Raw genomic sequence first — 15470 nt, forward strand, 5'->3', positions numbered from 1 at the left:
AACAATTGAGAATGCATCTCGCTAATTAAGCCCGCTCTCAGCATCACTGACATCTGAAGATAGCCAATCAACAGCTGGTCCCAGAGAGACGATGCAGCAACAAGCAAGTTCACACAGATGCACACACAGCGCCTGGGGGACAGGACACGGGTGGGTGGGTTTAGGGTGGGCCGGACCATACCGGACTGGACTGGGGGGATACATCTGAGGGAGAGGAGGGGTGGAGGGGGAGGGCTGCGGGGGCCTTTGTGAAATTGCTTTTGAGCGAAAATGTGGAGGTGTTTATATTTTTGCCCTCTGAGTTGGACATTTCAAACGGAGCGTTGTCAAACACGAGCCTAATGAACCTGACTGCATCCATAAAAAGTAATGACTCAAAGGCCACAGTCTGTTGCAGAAATATTTTACAGATAAATGACTCCCCGCTTGAAAAATGGAAATCATTGATCTCCAGTGGATCACTTCAGACATGCAATTAATTACCTTCAGTTTTTTGTTACTTTGTTTTTTTTTTGGCTGGAGAACTGAAGTTACACCATTTGTCGATCGGCTAAGTGTTGGGGTTTCGCATTTGGCGGTTGCTCTTTCAAAATTATTCCCCGCAAACAGTTCTACCCACAGGGGTGTTCAGTTATGTCCTCGCCGTCCTCAGAAGCCGTTTACAGTGCGTGAACAGTTATACCCGTAGGGGTCTTCAGCTGTGTCTTCAGAAGCGGTTTGCAGCGATTCCACTCAGCTCATTCCAAGCTAAGACTGGAATATTGAACTGCTCCTGGATAATATAATATCCTGGATAACTTCATCACTCGCCATGGCAGCGTGTCACCACTTCCTCTATCCATCGTTTTCAAACCATATAGGGTTTCATACACACTGTAGTACAGCAATAAGCTAGATTTGGACCTGGTCTTGTTTTCTTTTTATATTTATCGTCGTTTCCGGGTGGAAACCTTGTATGTCCAAAACCGTTTGTTTTGTATTTATCATTTTAAAAATTATTTAAACTAGTAAAAACAGCCGATCTACAAGCACACACCCGCGAGGCGTTGTGTGCTTGTAGATCAGCTGTTTTCACTACTTTTGTGCGATGGCCTTGTATGATGAAGCAGGGCTTTGCTTTGCGAAAGAATTTACAAATTTGAAACTTGGAGATACAAGGTTTCTGCCTGACAATGACGATATATGTGTATGAAGTTTCAAAATATACTCTCATGTCATATTCACCTTACAAAATATGGTACAAGTAGGCTCTCCATTGGTTGAAGAAAAAGAGGCGAAATATAACAAAGATAGAAGTAGGCATATGATAGACATTTATAAGGGACTGGCCTAACTTTGTTTTGTAAAATCTACAACCCTGCTGACAAAACGTACAGCCCAGTTAAAGCAGAAACATTCCAAAGGGTGAGAGCGGGCGGGGTACCCAGCAGATGGAGCTGGGGTTGCACGAGCTCCAGCTTCAACAGCTATAACACCAAAGTGTCTTATCGGACTAGACTCCATACTGACGACAGCTTTAGGGCCCCTAATATTCCCAGGAGTTATGGCCTCTCGTTGAGCAAGGGAGACAAACTGAGCTTTAGCCCCGTGCCCATAAAGAGCACAATGAAATACATATTGCACATTCAAAAGAAATATGAAAGCATTTCACCTCCTTCACCCTCCCACCCCTCCCTCCACTTGCCTATCTCTCTCTCTATCTCTCCCTGACTTTCCCCCTCAGGGACGTGCTGGGCCCCTGATTCAGCCCGGGAAAACGAGCTGGAGAGGCCCTCATTGCGCGCTATAGAGAGAGATCTCTCTATAGCGCTGCTGCTACTCAAAGATTTGTGACAAAGTGACAGGCCAGTGAGCCAATAACAGAGTTATATTTCATCGTTGTCGGGTGGAAACCTTGTATGTCCTTATTTATCCGTATTTATCATTTTAAAAATGATTTAAACTAGTGAAAACAGCCGATCTACAAGCACACAACGCCTCGCGGTGCTTGTAGATTTTTATTTTTACTTTTGTGCAAACAGTTTAATTTTTTCCTAATGGACGGCCTGGACCGGCTGGGAGTGAACTGGCCGTTCGGGAGTTGTCCCGCTTTTCCCAATGGCCAGCACGTCCCTGTTCCCCCTCTCTCTCTCTCTCTCTCTCTCTCTCTCTCCCTTGCCTTTGATTCACGGCATGCAGCATTGGCATATTCATAATCAAACGGACCTGACATTCCACATCCTCCCTCGGTGGGAACGTCGATGGCTGCGGCAGGAACTTTACACTCGGCCGTCACTCCTAATCAGACGCTCCCGGCACTGCGCTCCTTCATCATCTATCAGCGTGTCCCTCTCTCTCTCTCTCTCTCTCTCTCTCTCTCTCTCTCTCTCTCTGTCTCTGGGCTTTCTTTCTTTATTTCCTTCTTTCTTTTTTTCTCCCCTCCCCTCCCGTTCCTCCTGTCCTCATCGGCAGGCACGTGCACACGTAGACATCAAAGGGGGCTTGAGCCCCTGCCCTTTTATCCGTCTGTAAAAAAGTGCCCTCTCAAGACCATGAATGCGGTTTTTACCATGGTGAAAGAAATGCAAATGCTCTCTTTTCATGCCATACCTGAAGCCCGGCATTCAAGAGAATTGCCATGTCCAAAATGCAGCATCTTATCAATGTTGAAAGAATTTCCCTCTCTGTGTAGAAATCAAGTATCGAAAATAGCCGACTTGAGCTTGGAGGTCTGCTATTTTTGATATTTTCACCAAAAGGCCCTTTTAGAAATGTCAGCCCCTGCCTCTCTAACATTCTCTGCACGTCACTGCTCATCGGCCCGTATTTCTCTTTTCTTCTCTCATTTCTCCTCCTCTCTCCAATCCTCTTACTCTTTTCATCATTCTCACTTTCCCTCCAATTCTCATTGCATCTCTCCTCTCTCTCTCTCTCTGTCTCTCCCTCTCTCTCCCCACGTCTCCGTCTTGGCGTGCAGCCTGCCCAGAGTGACAGCGGGTGAAGGAGGGAGATGGGATGTCATTGCAGGGAGCAGGGCTCTGGTGGACGACCCCAATCACCATTGATTTGTTGCCTTATTGAAATAAGAATAAGGAACAGGGCTGAAAATTCAATACACGCAAAATAATGCAAATTCGCATTGGGCTCCCTTTAAAAAAAAAGAAAGAAAAAGAACGAAAAAAAGAAAAAAACCTCCCCGTGTGTGACACAGGCTGACAGGGCCCTGCGGCCTGCTGGGACATCGAACCGCCCCCACCCTTGTCGCCCCCCTCCTCACCCCCTCCTCCTTCTCCTCCTCCTGCTTTTTCCTTCCTTTCCCTCTCTCCTCCCCTCCCCTCCCCTCCCCTCCACCCTGCCCCCCCCCCCCCCCCCCCCCGCCCCTCTCAGCACAGCGATATCATTATTACCCGTGTCTGGCCCTTGATCAGTAACGTCAACATCTTTCATATTGACGAATGTGCTGTCTGCCCGCATTGTGCACGGAATGGTTTACAGCGCAGCAGTGGACATGAATCACTCCTCTGCCCCGCGCACACACATCCATGCACACAAATACGCACGCACGCACACACATACAGAGTCACAAATGGGGCACACACAGACACACACAGACACACACATACACGGCGTGCGGAGACATCACAACAGGAAAACATTCACACTAGTGCAAGTAGACACACACACGTAATCATATACACGTACACACACGGTATTGCGCGCACATTTTCTCTCATGTCCACATTTTTGGCATTTAATCAGCTATGGCCACCCTACTACATGAACGTTCTCTTTCACACTTATGCACGCACACACACACGCGCGCGCACGCCGCACGCACGCATGCTCATATATGCGCGAGCACATGCGCACGCCATCTGACAAGTACATGTATCTCCACTCTCCTTAGAGGGTATCTGATGAAAGCAAATGTTCAGCTTCATTAGCAGATTGGCTGCAGTCCTTGTTCCTTCATGTGCGTTTATGTGTGTTCATAGTATGTGATGTGTGAGTGTGTATTACTGTATGTCCGTATGAGTGCATGGATGCGTGCGGGAACCAGGGAGGGAGAGATCTAACATAAAACCACCTCACCTGCTCCTCGTTGGCCACAAGTCGTGGCATATTTGGGTGTGTTTATAAAGATGTATATCACAATGAAATGTATTTGGCGCGTACATGTGCCAGGAATTTGACCTTGTGGCTGTGAATCATTGATGAATGTCGTAATAAGAATTCACACAATACGTTCATGTGCTGAAACGTGTGGTCAGTGATGAAGAAAAGAGAGACAGACCCATTCATCAAACAAGCTGTGGGCATATTTTCATGCAGCGCGTTGTTAATATATGCAATTAAAATAAACTTTAACCGTAACATAGACTGGCCCACACCAATTCGATATAGATTGAACTTATTATTTTTATTTTACATATAATAGATACTTTTTATATGTATTTTTTATGTATATTTTGTTTGGCCATGCATTTTTGCAGCTCAGATTTTGTGCTGCAAAAATCTGAGCACAAAATCCCCGGCCAGTGTTATAGCGTGAAATAATAAGATTAATATGGACAGTGCAATTGTGAAACTGCACCGTATGACTGATACGGTACGGTATCAGCTGCAGTCACACTTTCATTGTAGGGAGGAAACATGGTTTGGTTTGTAAAAATATATATATATTTTTTAACATCATTGGTTTTATTGAATCAAACATTACACCAGTCAGTGGTTCTCAAACTTGGGGTCAGGACCCCAAGTGGGTTCCCCAAATAATTTTGTGGGGTCCCCAGATGATTGGCTTAATGTAAAAAGAATGTCTCACTTAGCAGTAAACAAACCTCTTAAGTGTATACAGGGTATCTGCACATTTATAAAGTGAAAATTTAAGGACTTTCAAGACCGTTTTAAATTAATATCAAACTGGCCAAACTGTCAAATATTAAGTAAGCAAGAGGCGAAGGTTCTGTGGAACCAAGTCACATTAAATGTAATACCTACAATTCCAAGTGCTTGTCAGGGTGGGGGTCCCCAGTTCATATATGTTTATTTTGGGGGTCGCGGCCTAAAAAGGTTTGAGAAGAATCAGTCTGACCAGAAGCTGGGATAAAACAAATGACCAGAGGGAGGATATCAAACGCAGAGGCATCCTCCATCCTCCCTGCAAATCTAACTCTAGGAATAACATTAGTTGATCTGATTAGTGGTTGAATTCTCCAATGAAAAAAAAAGTTTTGCAACAGCATAAAACTATCTATCCTGGTCTGAATGTATTTTTGAGCCTTGGTTTTTCTCCCTCTCTGTCTCATTTAGATGTCAGCCATAGAGAACATGGCAGAGAAGCTGGAGACATTTGGTTCGTTGAAGCCGGACTCAGGTGATCTGCTGCGCTCCGTTCCGTCCATGTTCGACTTCAGAGCTCCACCCGCGACCCTCCCAGAGTCACTGCTGCGCAAGGGCAAGGAGCGCTACACCTGCAGGTAACCATGGCAATGCTTATAAGACACAGTAAATTCCTCACATGGACCCATACGGGTTCATTTCGGTCCACTGTTACTGAGATAAATGAACACTGTGGGTTTTGCTGTGCAGGGCGTCAAACGTCAACATATTTTTCAGCCATGTGTTATGTAAGCAATTTACCCCGAGTGAGAGGACATTATGCTCTGATAATGTCCTGTGTTAGGGTGTTATCGGACGAGGCGAAGCCGAGTCCGATAACACCCTAACACAGGACATTATCAGAGCATAATGTCCGACCCCGAGTGGTAAATAGCTTTTCTACCACTTTTTCCCTTATACATGAAAGAAAACACATAGTTGTAACTTGCAAGGATCTTAAGTTACAATCATTATTGCCTATAAAACTTCCGCGAGACAGCAGATAGTTCCACCAACAACATCTTCTACTCACCAACAGATGGCGCCAACTCCATACTAATCCATGCGTCTAGCTTACAGCTAAGCTAACGTCAGTTAGAAGTACCGTTCCGGCCGTAAATAGAGGCTGTTCGCTTCCAGAAAGGCATAGGTTCAGAGAAAAGGGGCTTTAAAGTTGGCGGATTGCATTGGATCCAAATAAATCGGCGACTATAGCATGCACGTTAGTGAACATAGGACCGTTGCCACGGTCATTTGTTGGTTGGGGGAAAGGTGTTCCGACTACCTCCTGAAGTCCCCGGATGTACACTGAGGCTCATTGATCTCGGACAAGTCCTCACACAACTTTGCGGCAGTAGTTCTCTCATAACCTCCGGAATTTAGCCAATCAGAATCCAGTATTTGAACACGTGACTCGAAAAAGTGGTAGAAAGTGATTTATATTGCTACACACATATACTGTATATTTGGATTTTATATTTTGCTGGTGGTTTTACTGAATTTGTTCTTTGGGGGTGGGGTGTTCTATCTGAGAAAATCGTCTACACAATCTCTTTTCGCCAAAAATAGCCGATTTACAAGATCACAATGCGTCGCAAAACGACACATTGTGAATGTGTAGATGACGTGTGTAGTGCTATTATTGTTTGGCTACCGTTCCCCCCAGAATATGGACAAGTGGTTAAGACATTTGTCACAATGTTGAGTCTGACCTGCTGAATGACATTGAGAGAATATACATACAAACTGAGATAAACATCAAAGTCACAGTGGATTTACCCTTGTGGTTCACCGTGGGGCAAATACCTTGTCAGTGTGTTGTTGGTCTCTCTCTCTCTCTCTCTCTCTCACACACACACACACACACACACACACACACACACACACACACTAGGGTTTTCCGATTAATCGATTTTTAATCGAAATCTGGATTTTTAACTTTGGACGATTTAAAAAATAAGAAATCGTAAAATCGATTTTCACTTTAATTAGGGTAATTCTTACTCATTGGAGCCTTGCACGGGGAAAAAATTGCACTGCCCAGTCCTCCTAAAGCAGGACGACAAGGTCCGACACCAAATTAATACTATCTCTGATGTGTAATTTCTTTGATGCACGTGCAGCGCACATCAGACTGGGCAGGGCTCACCACATTAGATTTTGCTATTTGGCTATATAAAAAATAAAAAAAATAAAACAATAATAAAAAAAAAAATCATGTCCTTGCATTTTTTAAATGAAAACAACATAGTTGAAACAATGTATTATTCTTTTACCAAAAAATCGAAATCGGAATCGAAAATCGACTTTTCTGAGAAATAAATCGAGATTTTATTTTTAGGCCACATCGAACAACCCTAACACACACACACACACACACACACACACACACACACACACACACACACACACACACACACACACTCTCTCTCTCTCATAACATTGTTTACATAGGGAGGTAATATTATTAGCTATTAATAGGATGTAGACGATTAGCCTGTTAGGCCCCAGGAGTGTGGAGGTCTTTTGTGCGTGCGTGCGTGCGTGCGTGCGTGCGTGCGTGCGTGCGTGCATGTGTCTGCATATCTCACACCTCTTTTTTTGTCAAATAAGTTTTATTGCCAACAGATTATCAACAACAGGATGTATCAGTTATAAGATTAACAATTTTCTGTTTTAGCATATATAAGAAAGAAAGAAAAAGAAAGAGCTGAAAACAACAAGAAATAAAATACAATATGTCATCAAAACAACCCCTTCATACCCTCCCACCCCTACTGCTCAGTGACGAAACGCATAATAGAGAATCAGAATGAATTATCCAATGGACATGCATTAGAATAAACAGTCTGTTTACACTAACATCATCCTTCTACTCAGGTAACGGACAAGGGGCAGCCAGATCTTATCAAATTGTGCCTGTCTGTCTTTAAGGGAATATCGTGCATATCTCACACCTCTGATACCACATGCACTTGCAGACGTTTGCACTGACAATTCTACTTTATCAGTTCATCCATGAATATTACTCATTCCACCAACTACTAAGTTAGTAAATGGATGCATTCTCATGTGGTTTATTTACAGATATTGTGGTAAAATATTTCCGCGCTCTGCCAATCTGACACGGCATCTTCGGACACACACCGGGGAGCAGCCGTACAGGTAAGACAACAACAAAAGCCGTCTTCTTGTGCACCTTTGTGTGTCTTTTTGTGCACACGTGTGCACGAGCATGCCTAGTCTGGACAGTCACTTCATGTGCGGACATTTATCAATGCATGTGCACGTGTGCACATTTGTGTGCGTGCGTGCGTGCGTGCGTGCATGTGCCTTTGTGCGCGTACAGTGTGCACATCAGTTAAGCCTTAATAGGAGTCTGAACGGGTACACATTATTGTGTATCATTATATTATGCTTTAACTATTGAAAAATAGCAGATATACAAGCTCACAGCGCGGCATCTGCTATTTTTTTTTAATCGTGAAAATTTGAATTTTGACCCGATTCTATAAGTGTATTTTGAATCCTTCGAAGATTTTTTTGAAAAACCTGTGTTTCTGTGTCAGCAATCTGGCGAGCTATCGTCAAAGAAAAGGTCCTTTTCACTTAAATGGAGCTCAGTTAGTCTGTGCTTGAGAGACTACTATGTCAGTGGTTCTCAAACCTTTTCATGTGAAGGACCCCCAAAATGATATTTATTTGGCCACGGACCCCCATCTCACAATATCTAGTTCCAGGGACCAAAATAGCAGATCTACAAAATAGCAGATCTACAAGCTCGCAGCACGGCACAAGCTTGTATATCTGCTATTTTTCACTGGTTAAAGCATTCAATAATTCTAGGCCTAAATGGGTTAAGCTATGTATTGTTGTATGGGAAAGACAGACAGACAGACAGACAGACAGACAGACAGACAGACAGACAGACAGACACAGCTCATTTGTTAGCTGCAGCACAAGCAACACAGCGCACGGACTGCTTTTCCCAGGGAATTCTAGTCTGCAGTCGGGACACAGTTTATGTGTGTTTTCCTAAAAGCCTGGAACAATTATCCCGCTGCTAAATAATTTGCCCCGATGAAAAATGGTGGCCGCCGCCCGGGTGACAGGACCGGGGGGTTTGAAGTGGGCTCGCTGAGGGCAGACGAGGGGAAGGGAGGAAGCCTGATGATGATGAAGACGACGGGGCAGATGTCCAGGCCCCCGGCCAGCAGCTGTGGACCCAGGGGTGTCGCACCAAATTCTGGGCCCTGGGGTACAAGGATTCACTTTGGGGGCCCCCGTGAAAGTTCTTCATAGGGGGAGGGGGGTTTAACCCATTTAGACTGGGAACGCATTATTACACATTATTTTGTGCTTTAAAAAATAGCAGATATACAAGCTCACAGCGCTGCGAGCTTGTAGATCTGCTATTTTTGATAATATGTGAACATTTGTGCAAGTCTTTGAATATGTTTTTTTTTATTTATTTTTTATTTTTTATATGTTTCTATGTTAGTGGTGCTCAAACTTTTTCATGTGAAGGACCCCCAAAAATATATTTATTTGGCCACGGACCCCCATATCAAAATATTTAGTTCCAGGGACCCCCCAGAAGCTAAATTTGAGTTACAAATGTTCGCTTAAAAAATACATTGCACACATGTTCACGACTTTTCAAAAATAGCAGATCTACAAGCTCGCAGCGCGGCACTCGGTGCCGCGCTGTGAGCTTGTATATCTGCAACACAACCCCTTAATATACAAACCCATTGTAACTCCATTTCAACCATGTAAATTATTTGGGACCATTTCAGACATTTCTACATGTTATGGAATATTCTGGCTGACCCTACCTAGTTGAAAGGAGCTATACTATTACACTGCAAATAGCCAAAGTATAAAATAATTAAGGCCCCGCCACCTTGGGCCCTAGTAACTCAGTCCCACTTCCCCCCACCCCCCATGTGACGCCCCTGTGTGGACCGCTTCTCTTGTGTGGATGAGGCTGGACTTCATGGGGGTGTGGCCTTGCCTGGAAGACCACACCCACTAATGGCTCTCTCTCTCTCTTTTTTTTGACAACGATGATTAAGTGTCGAACTAATTCCATGGGTTTTGGATGTGTTTCCATACACTACGGCTGGGTTTCAGATAGGGTTCTCAGAAGCTCGTTTGGGTCCTGCTCAGGGCAGGACTAACCCCGAGTTCTGGGAACTCATGGGAGGAGCTAGCCGTGCCCGTTGCCCTGGATTGGTCAAGCTGAGGTGACCAATCCAGAGCCAGGCGCTAGAGCAACTGCAACTTTTATAATTTTTATACTACAAATGTTTTACATTATTTCAAAAGATTAAAAAAAAAAAAAAAAAGTATTAACATTTTCATGAAGTTTCATAGGAAAATCAAATGGGTCCAGGGGAGACATAAAAATTTCTCTTTTGGGTCTTGAGCTAAACGATTCGAGAACCACTGCACAATAGCAACACAACCCCTTAATATACAAACCCATTGTAACTCCATTTCAACCATGTAAATTATTTGGGACCATTTCAGACATTTCTACATGTGTTATGGAATATTCTGGCTGACCCTACCTAGTTGAAAGGAGCTATACTATTACACTGCAAAGCCAAGCAGGTCTTGCCTGTAAAAAGTTGATAACTCAATAAGACAATCTGATTCTTTTTCGCGCCACACCGTGCAACACCGGCATACAATGAAATATAAAATAGGGCTTTAAGCCTTAAGTGGTTAAATTAACACTCTGGATTTACTGTGGAATGAGTATAGTCCCTGGATAGCCTTGTTTGAACTTGAAGTGGAACCCAAGCACGTTAAGATTAAGCCCGAGGCCACGGGGGAAAAGGAGAAGGAGCGGTACAGGGCCCTGCTGTACTCCACACACTGGCACGCCATTAAAGATCGCCGCTGTTTATTGTACATTTTTGGGGGGAGATAACTGGGGTTGTTCCTGAGGGAGAGCCAATCGTGCAAGCTAATTCCAGCAGAAGAAAAGATGTAATCATCTCGTATAATTTTGCATGAAGAAACTTGGCAAGGGGCTCTAATTTTGGAGGGCTACAACCGAATCTCTTGCGTGCCTATTTTGTGAGAGAAGAATGCGATTTTATTGGGCTGGCCGGAGATAAGAGGCAGAGCTGTTTCACCTTGAAACAAGCTCCTCCATCATGTCTGGGAGAGGAAGTGTGTGTGTATGTGTGTGTGTGTGTGTGTGTGTGTGTATGTGTGTGTCAATTTCTGCATGTATTTCTCTTTCTCTCTCTCTCAGTCTGAGTGTGTGCGTGTGTAGCATGTGTCTCACGTCACATCTTGTATCCAATTATGTCTCCAACTCGGACAGAACACATCAAGTCTTTCTGATTCACAATGCCGCACAGTGCTACAAATGATACTCAGCTTGTGTGTATTGTTGACCTTCTCTGTATCTGTTTTAAACCACTTAAGCCTGATCTGTTGTAAGTCGTTTGACGGCGATGCACTCACAACGCAAAATTGCTCTAGCGTACAAAATGAATACAAGTAACGACTAACGATTAAGCATGGTAGAATATGCCTAGACCAGGGTTAGGCATATGGGGTACGTTCACCTCTAGGGGTACACAGAGGTACTGCAGGGGTACGTAAGAGAAAGTGGAAACTTTGATTTTGCTGTTATGTTTAACCACTAATATAATATAAAACCCTCTAGACCAGTGGTTCTCAAACCTTTATTGGCCAGCTACCTATCCAATATTCAGGGCCGTTAACCCCCCACACACACATTTAAAATATAGACTAAACTTCTGCTATGAAGAGTCATGTTTATTTATTATTCTGTTGCTGATGATTTAGAAAACATCTCACTGAATACCACACAACAGATTCTTCTTTTAGATTACTGTCACAACTGGACTGTCAGAATGTGATTATTAACCTGCTTCCCAAGGAGAAAAAAAGAAAGTATAGCACTAAAATAGGCCAGGGATGCTTTTGTATTAGTATTTACTTCTAAGCAACAGCTATATATTATATATTGGAACAAACTCTTACTTGGTCTCATTATTGATCACATACAGCAACAAAAATGCTATAATTTGGTGCAGCCCCCATTGAGAAACACTGCTCTAGTATTAAAGCTTGAGCCTGAGTTGTCTGTGTAAGCTTGGACCACTTTTTCCCGTCTACACAAATTTACTTTGCAACGTGTTGTGAGCTTGCAGATATGCTACTTTTTGTTAATGTTCAGTCCAGAATCTTGACATTGACAAAACACTGAGTGTTAAAACAAATGATCTCAAAACATTATTTGACAGTATGCTGTTTTATTTTGAACATAATGACATAAAAGCTGGACTTATTCACACAGTTAAACATAAATCTGCTCAGAAGGCAGTGCAACACTGTCACTACATTTCCATTATATTCTTCAAAAGGTTTCTTATCCTTCATTCATAGCATCATATTGTCACTGTCGGGAAGAAACCTTGTGTCTCCAATTTTCAAAATTTAAAGTTTTTTCGTAAAGCAAAGCCCTATCACCACACAAGACTGTCGCACAAAACTGGTGAAAATAGCCGATCTACAAGCACACAACGCCTCGCGATCGGCTATTTTCACCAGTTTAGATCATTTTTAAAATGATAAATACAAAACAAACGGTTTTGGACATACAAGGTTTCCACCCGACAACGACGATATCATATGCTAGCTATGGTTTGCTTAGCCTGGCAATGCCAGACTGATCACGTGGGATCACTCACTCACCATAGGCTGGAATTTTTCTCACAGTTTTCTAAGCAAAGTTTTGCAGTCGGGTAAAGGTGGTACTGAAGACAAAACCTTTGACTTGTTAGACACTTTTTATCGTATTGGTGATTAAATCCGAGTGTTCTTGGCTCCTCCCTGCAGGTGTAAGTACTGCGACCGCTCCTTCAGCATCTCCTCCAACCTGCAGCGTCACATCCGCAACATCCACAACAAGGAGAAGCCCTTCAAGTGCCACCTGTGTGACCGCTGCTTTGGCCAGCAGACCAACCTGGACCGCCACCTCAAGAAGCACGAGAACGGTAACCTCTCAGGTGCGAACCAGGAAGTAATACTGGAAACGCGCAAAAAAAAAAAAAAATAGAAACACACAAAGAAAAACTGATCTAAAGATATTTAGAGGGAGACTTTGCCGATCTTGAAGCTATATCCCATAGTTTCACAACATCGAGCATGCATTATGACGCAAAATGCCGCGTTTTACATCATTGGGCATACATGTTTTTAATTTCTCTGAGAAATAGGGTGTTTTTTCTCCACACTATGATCTCTCAGGTTCAAATTCGATGAAGTGTCCCTTTTAATGATTGATATATGTTGATGCTATGCCTTCTCTCAAAATTAGTAGTTTATATTATTAAACAAAAACACATGTCTAAATAATTTCCATACATCAATTCCTAAAACATAAAACACAAATCCAAAGAGTCCTGATAGCCTACTTACCATTTGGAGAAGGAGATACATTGAATAAATCTGTCTTGTGCACTTTTACAAAAGCAACAGGCAGTATAACTCTGAATAGCAATCACAGCTTATATGAGTTTGACTGGTCGTCTGCAACGGCCCTGCCTCTGTGAATCATCACCTGGCTGGCAGCCCACTGGCCTCAGAGGAGGAGCTGGTCACTTAATCAGCCATATTATAAAAGATGAGCCCCTGCTGTGTCACTGTGTCAGCATGAGTCTGGAGAGGCTCTTTATGCGCCTTGATACATTGGAAATTGTGTGGTAATGCACAGTTAACGGGCAATTAATCCTGTGCTTACGAGCAACAGTATATTCATTCAGCTATTTATCAGTGGTAGGAACTGCCAGAGCCGGATTACTTGGCCAGGTTTTATATAATCCTCGACGATGGGTCATATTATAGGGTGGCCGTCGTCTATCCATCTGCCCGTCCGTCCTTCTATCCTTCCATCAGTCCGTAAATGTTCATGTTACACTGTAACATGAACATTGTTGAACAGTGTTTCTCAACCTTTTTTCTGCTTGGGCACACTTTTCATTTCCCAAGAATCCATGGGCACACCAACATAATACGGGGGTGTAAATATCGTCACTGTCGGGAAGAAACCTTGTATCTCCAAGTTTCAAATTTGTATGTTTCTTCGCAAAGTAAAGCCCTGCTTCATCATACAAGGCTGTCACACAACAGTAGTGAAAACAGCCGATCTACAAGCACACAACGCCTCACACCGCGAGGCGTTGTGTGCTTGTAGATCGGCTGTTTTCACTAGTTTAAATCATTTTTAAAATGATAAATACAATACTGGCTTTCAAGCAGTTTCAAGGGGCACACTTGACCCTTCTCAGGGGCACACCAAAGGTCCCCAGGCACAGTGGTTGAGAAACAATGTGTTACAGTATCACTCTGCTGTCTATTTTGGGGTCTGATTTGAATGAGTTCACATTTCAGCATTCTGCACCCACCAAGTCAAAGTTCAAGGTTATTATAAAATAGAGAATGATCGTCATCACTCTACCACCTTCATTTTGGGTATAATTCAAATGAACTTCACACAGGGATACAAGCCTGAAAATGTTCATGTTTCAGATTTCTAGCTGCACATTCAATTCATATACAGCAATACCTTTAAACTCATATTGCTCCTGTTGATGCAGCGATGCAGTGGTCTTGTTCAATGACATATCGATATCTACTGTAAACATGTGCAAATTATGAGCACCATAAGAATACTTCATGCTCTTTGCAAAGCAGACAGAGGAGGAGAGCTCTGAATCTGCAGTGTTTTGTCTTGCAGGCACGGCCATGTCCTCTCCGCGGTCGGAGCAGGACGGTAGCAGCGCCATCTTGGATGACAAGGAGGACTCCTATTTCAATGAAATACGGAACTTTATCAGCAACACAGGGCAAAACCAGACCTCCCCTGACCCCTCTGAAGAAGGGTAAGTTAACCACTTAGACCGCTATACTGTACTTAGTAAAACATACTTGAGTTGGCTCTGTACTAGTGTGGGTAGAGAGGCCATCACCGGTTCGCCTCCCATATCTACGTCTCAAAGTGTCCCTGAGTAAGATACTTAACCCCTATAGCGGCTCACGTCCACGTGTTCATCATGACCATCTGAGCAGTCGTCAGCTGGGTGAATCTGAAACGGAATTCCTCCCATGGGATTAATTAACCAATTAAGGTCTCTCCTCCTCCTCCGACTAATGCCTCAACATGGGACTGTGCCATTTCTGCTTACATGCTCTGTGTCTCAGATGTGGAATGTGAATGGTTTAAAAGAAATTGCCTATCGATGCATATAAAACAAGTTTGACAAACTTGAAACTGTCAGAGTTAGATTAACACGGTTTATCTGTGTGGTGATGGTTAGAGGTCAACAGCATTCTACAATAGCTCTCTCTGGCCCAGTAGTCGTTGTCAGGTGGAAACCTTGTATGTCCAAAACATTCCTTTTTCACGATTTAAAATGCAGTGAAAATAGCCGATCTACAAGCACACGACACCTCGCACCGCGAGCCGTTGTTTGACTTTTGTGCAACACTTTTGTATGATGAATTAGGAGGCGTTGTGTGCTTGTAGATCTGCTATTTTCACTACTTTTGTGCAACAC

The 15470-nt window shown here is 43.3% G+C and overlaps 1 protein-coding gene across 1 annotated transcript in view; it reads left to right on the top strand.

Annotated features, from left to right (window-relative positions):
- The window catches only part of mecom (MDS1 and EVI1 complex locus), a 271852-nt gene that overhangs the window by 250525 nt on the left and 5857 nt on the right, over nt 1-15470 (top strand). The window contains exons 12-15 of the mRNA XM_080731581.1: nt 5293-5459; nt 7948-8025; nt 12751-12920; nt 14651-14795. Of these exons, the coding sequence (XP_080587707.1) occupies nt 5293-5459; nt 7948-8025; nt 12751-12920; nt 14651-14795 (560 nt within the window). The remainder of the gene's footprint in view (nt 1-5292; nt 5460-7947; nt 8026-12750; nt 12921-14650; nt 14796-15470) is intronic.

The sequence above is a fragment of the Nannobrachium achirus genome (genome assembly GCF_963921795.1).
Source record: "Nannobrachium achirus genome assembly, chromosome: 8".
Lineage (NCBI taxonomy): Eukaryota > Metazoa > Chordata > Actinopteri > Myctophiformes > Myctophidae > Nannobrachium > Nannobrachium achirus.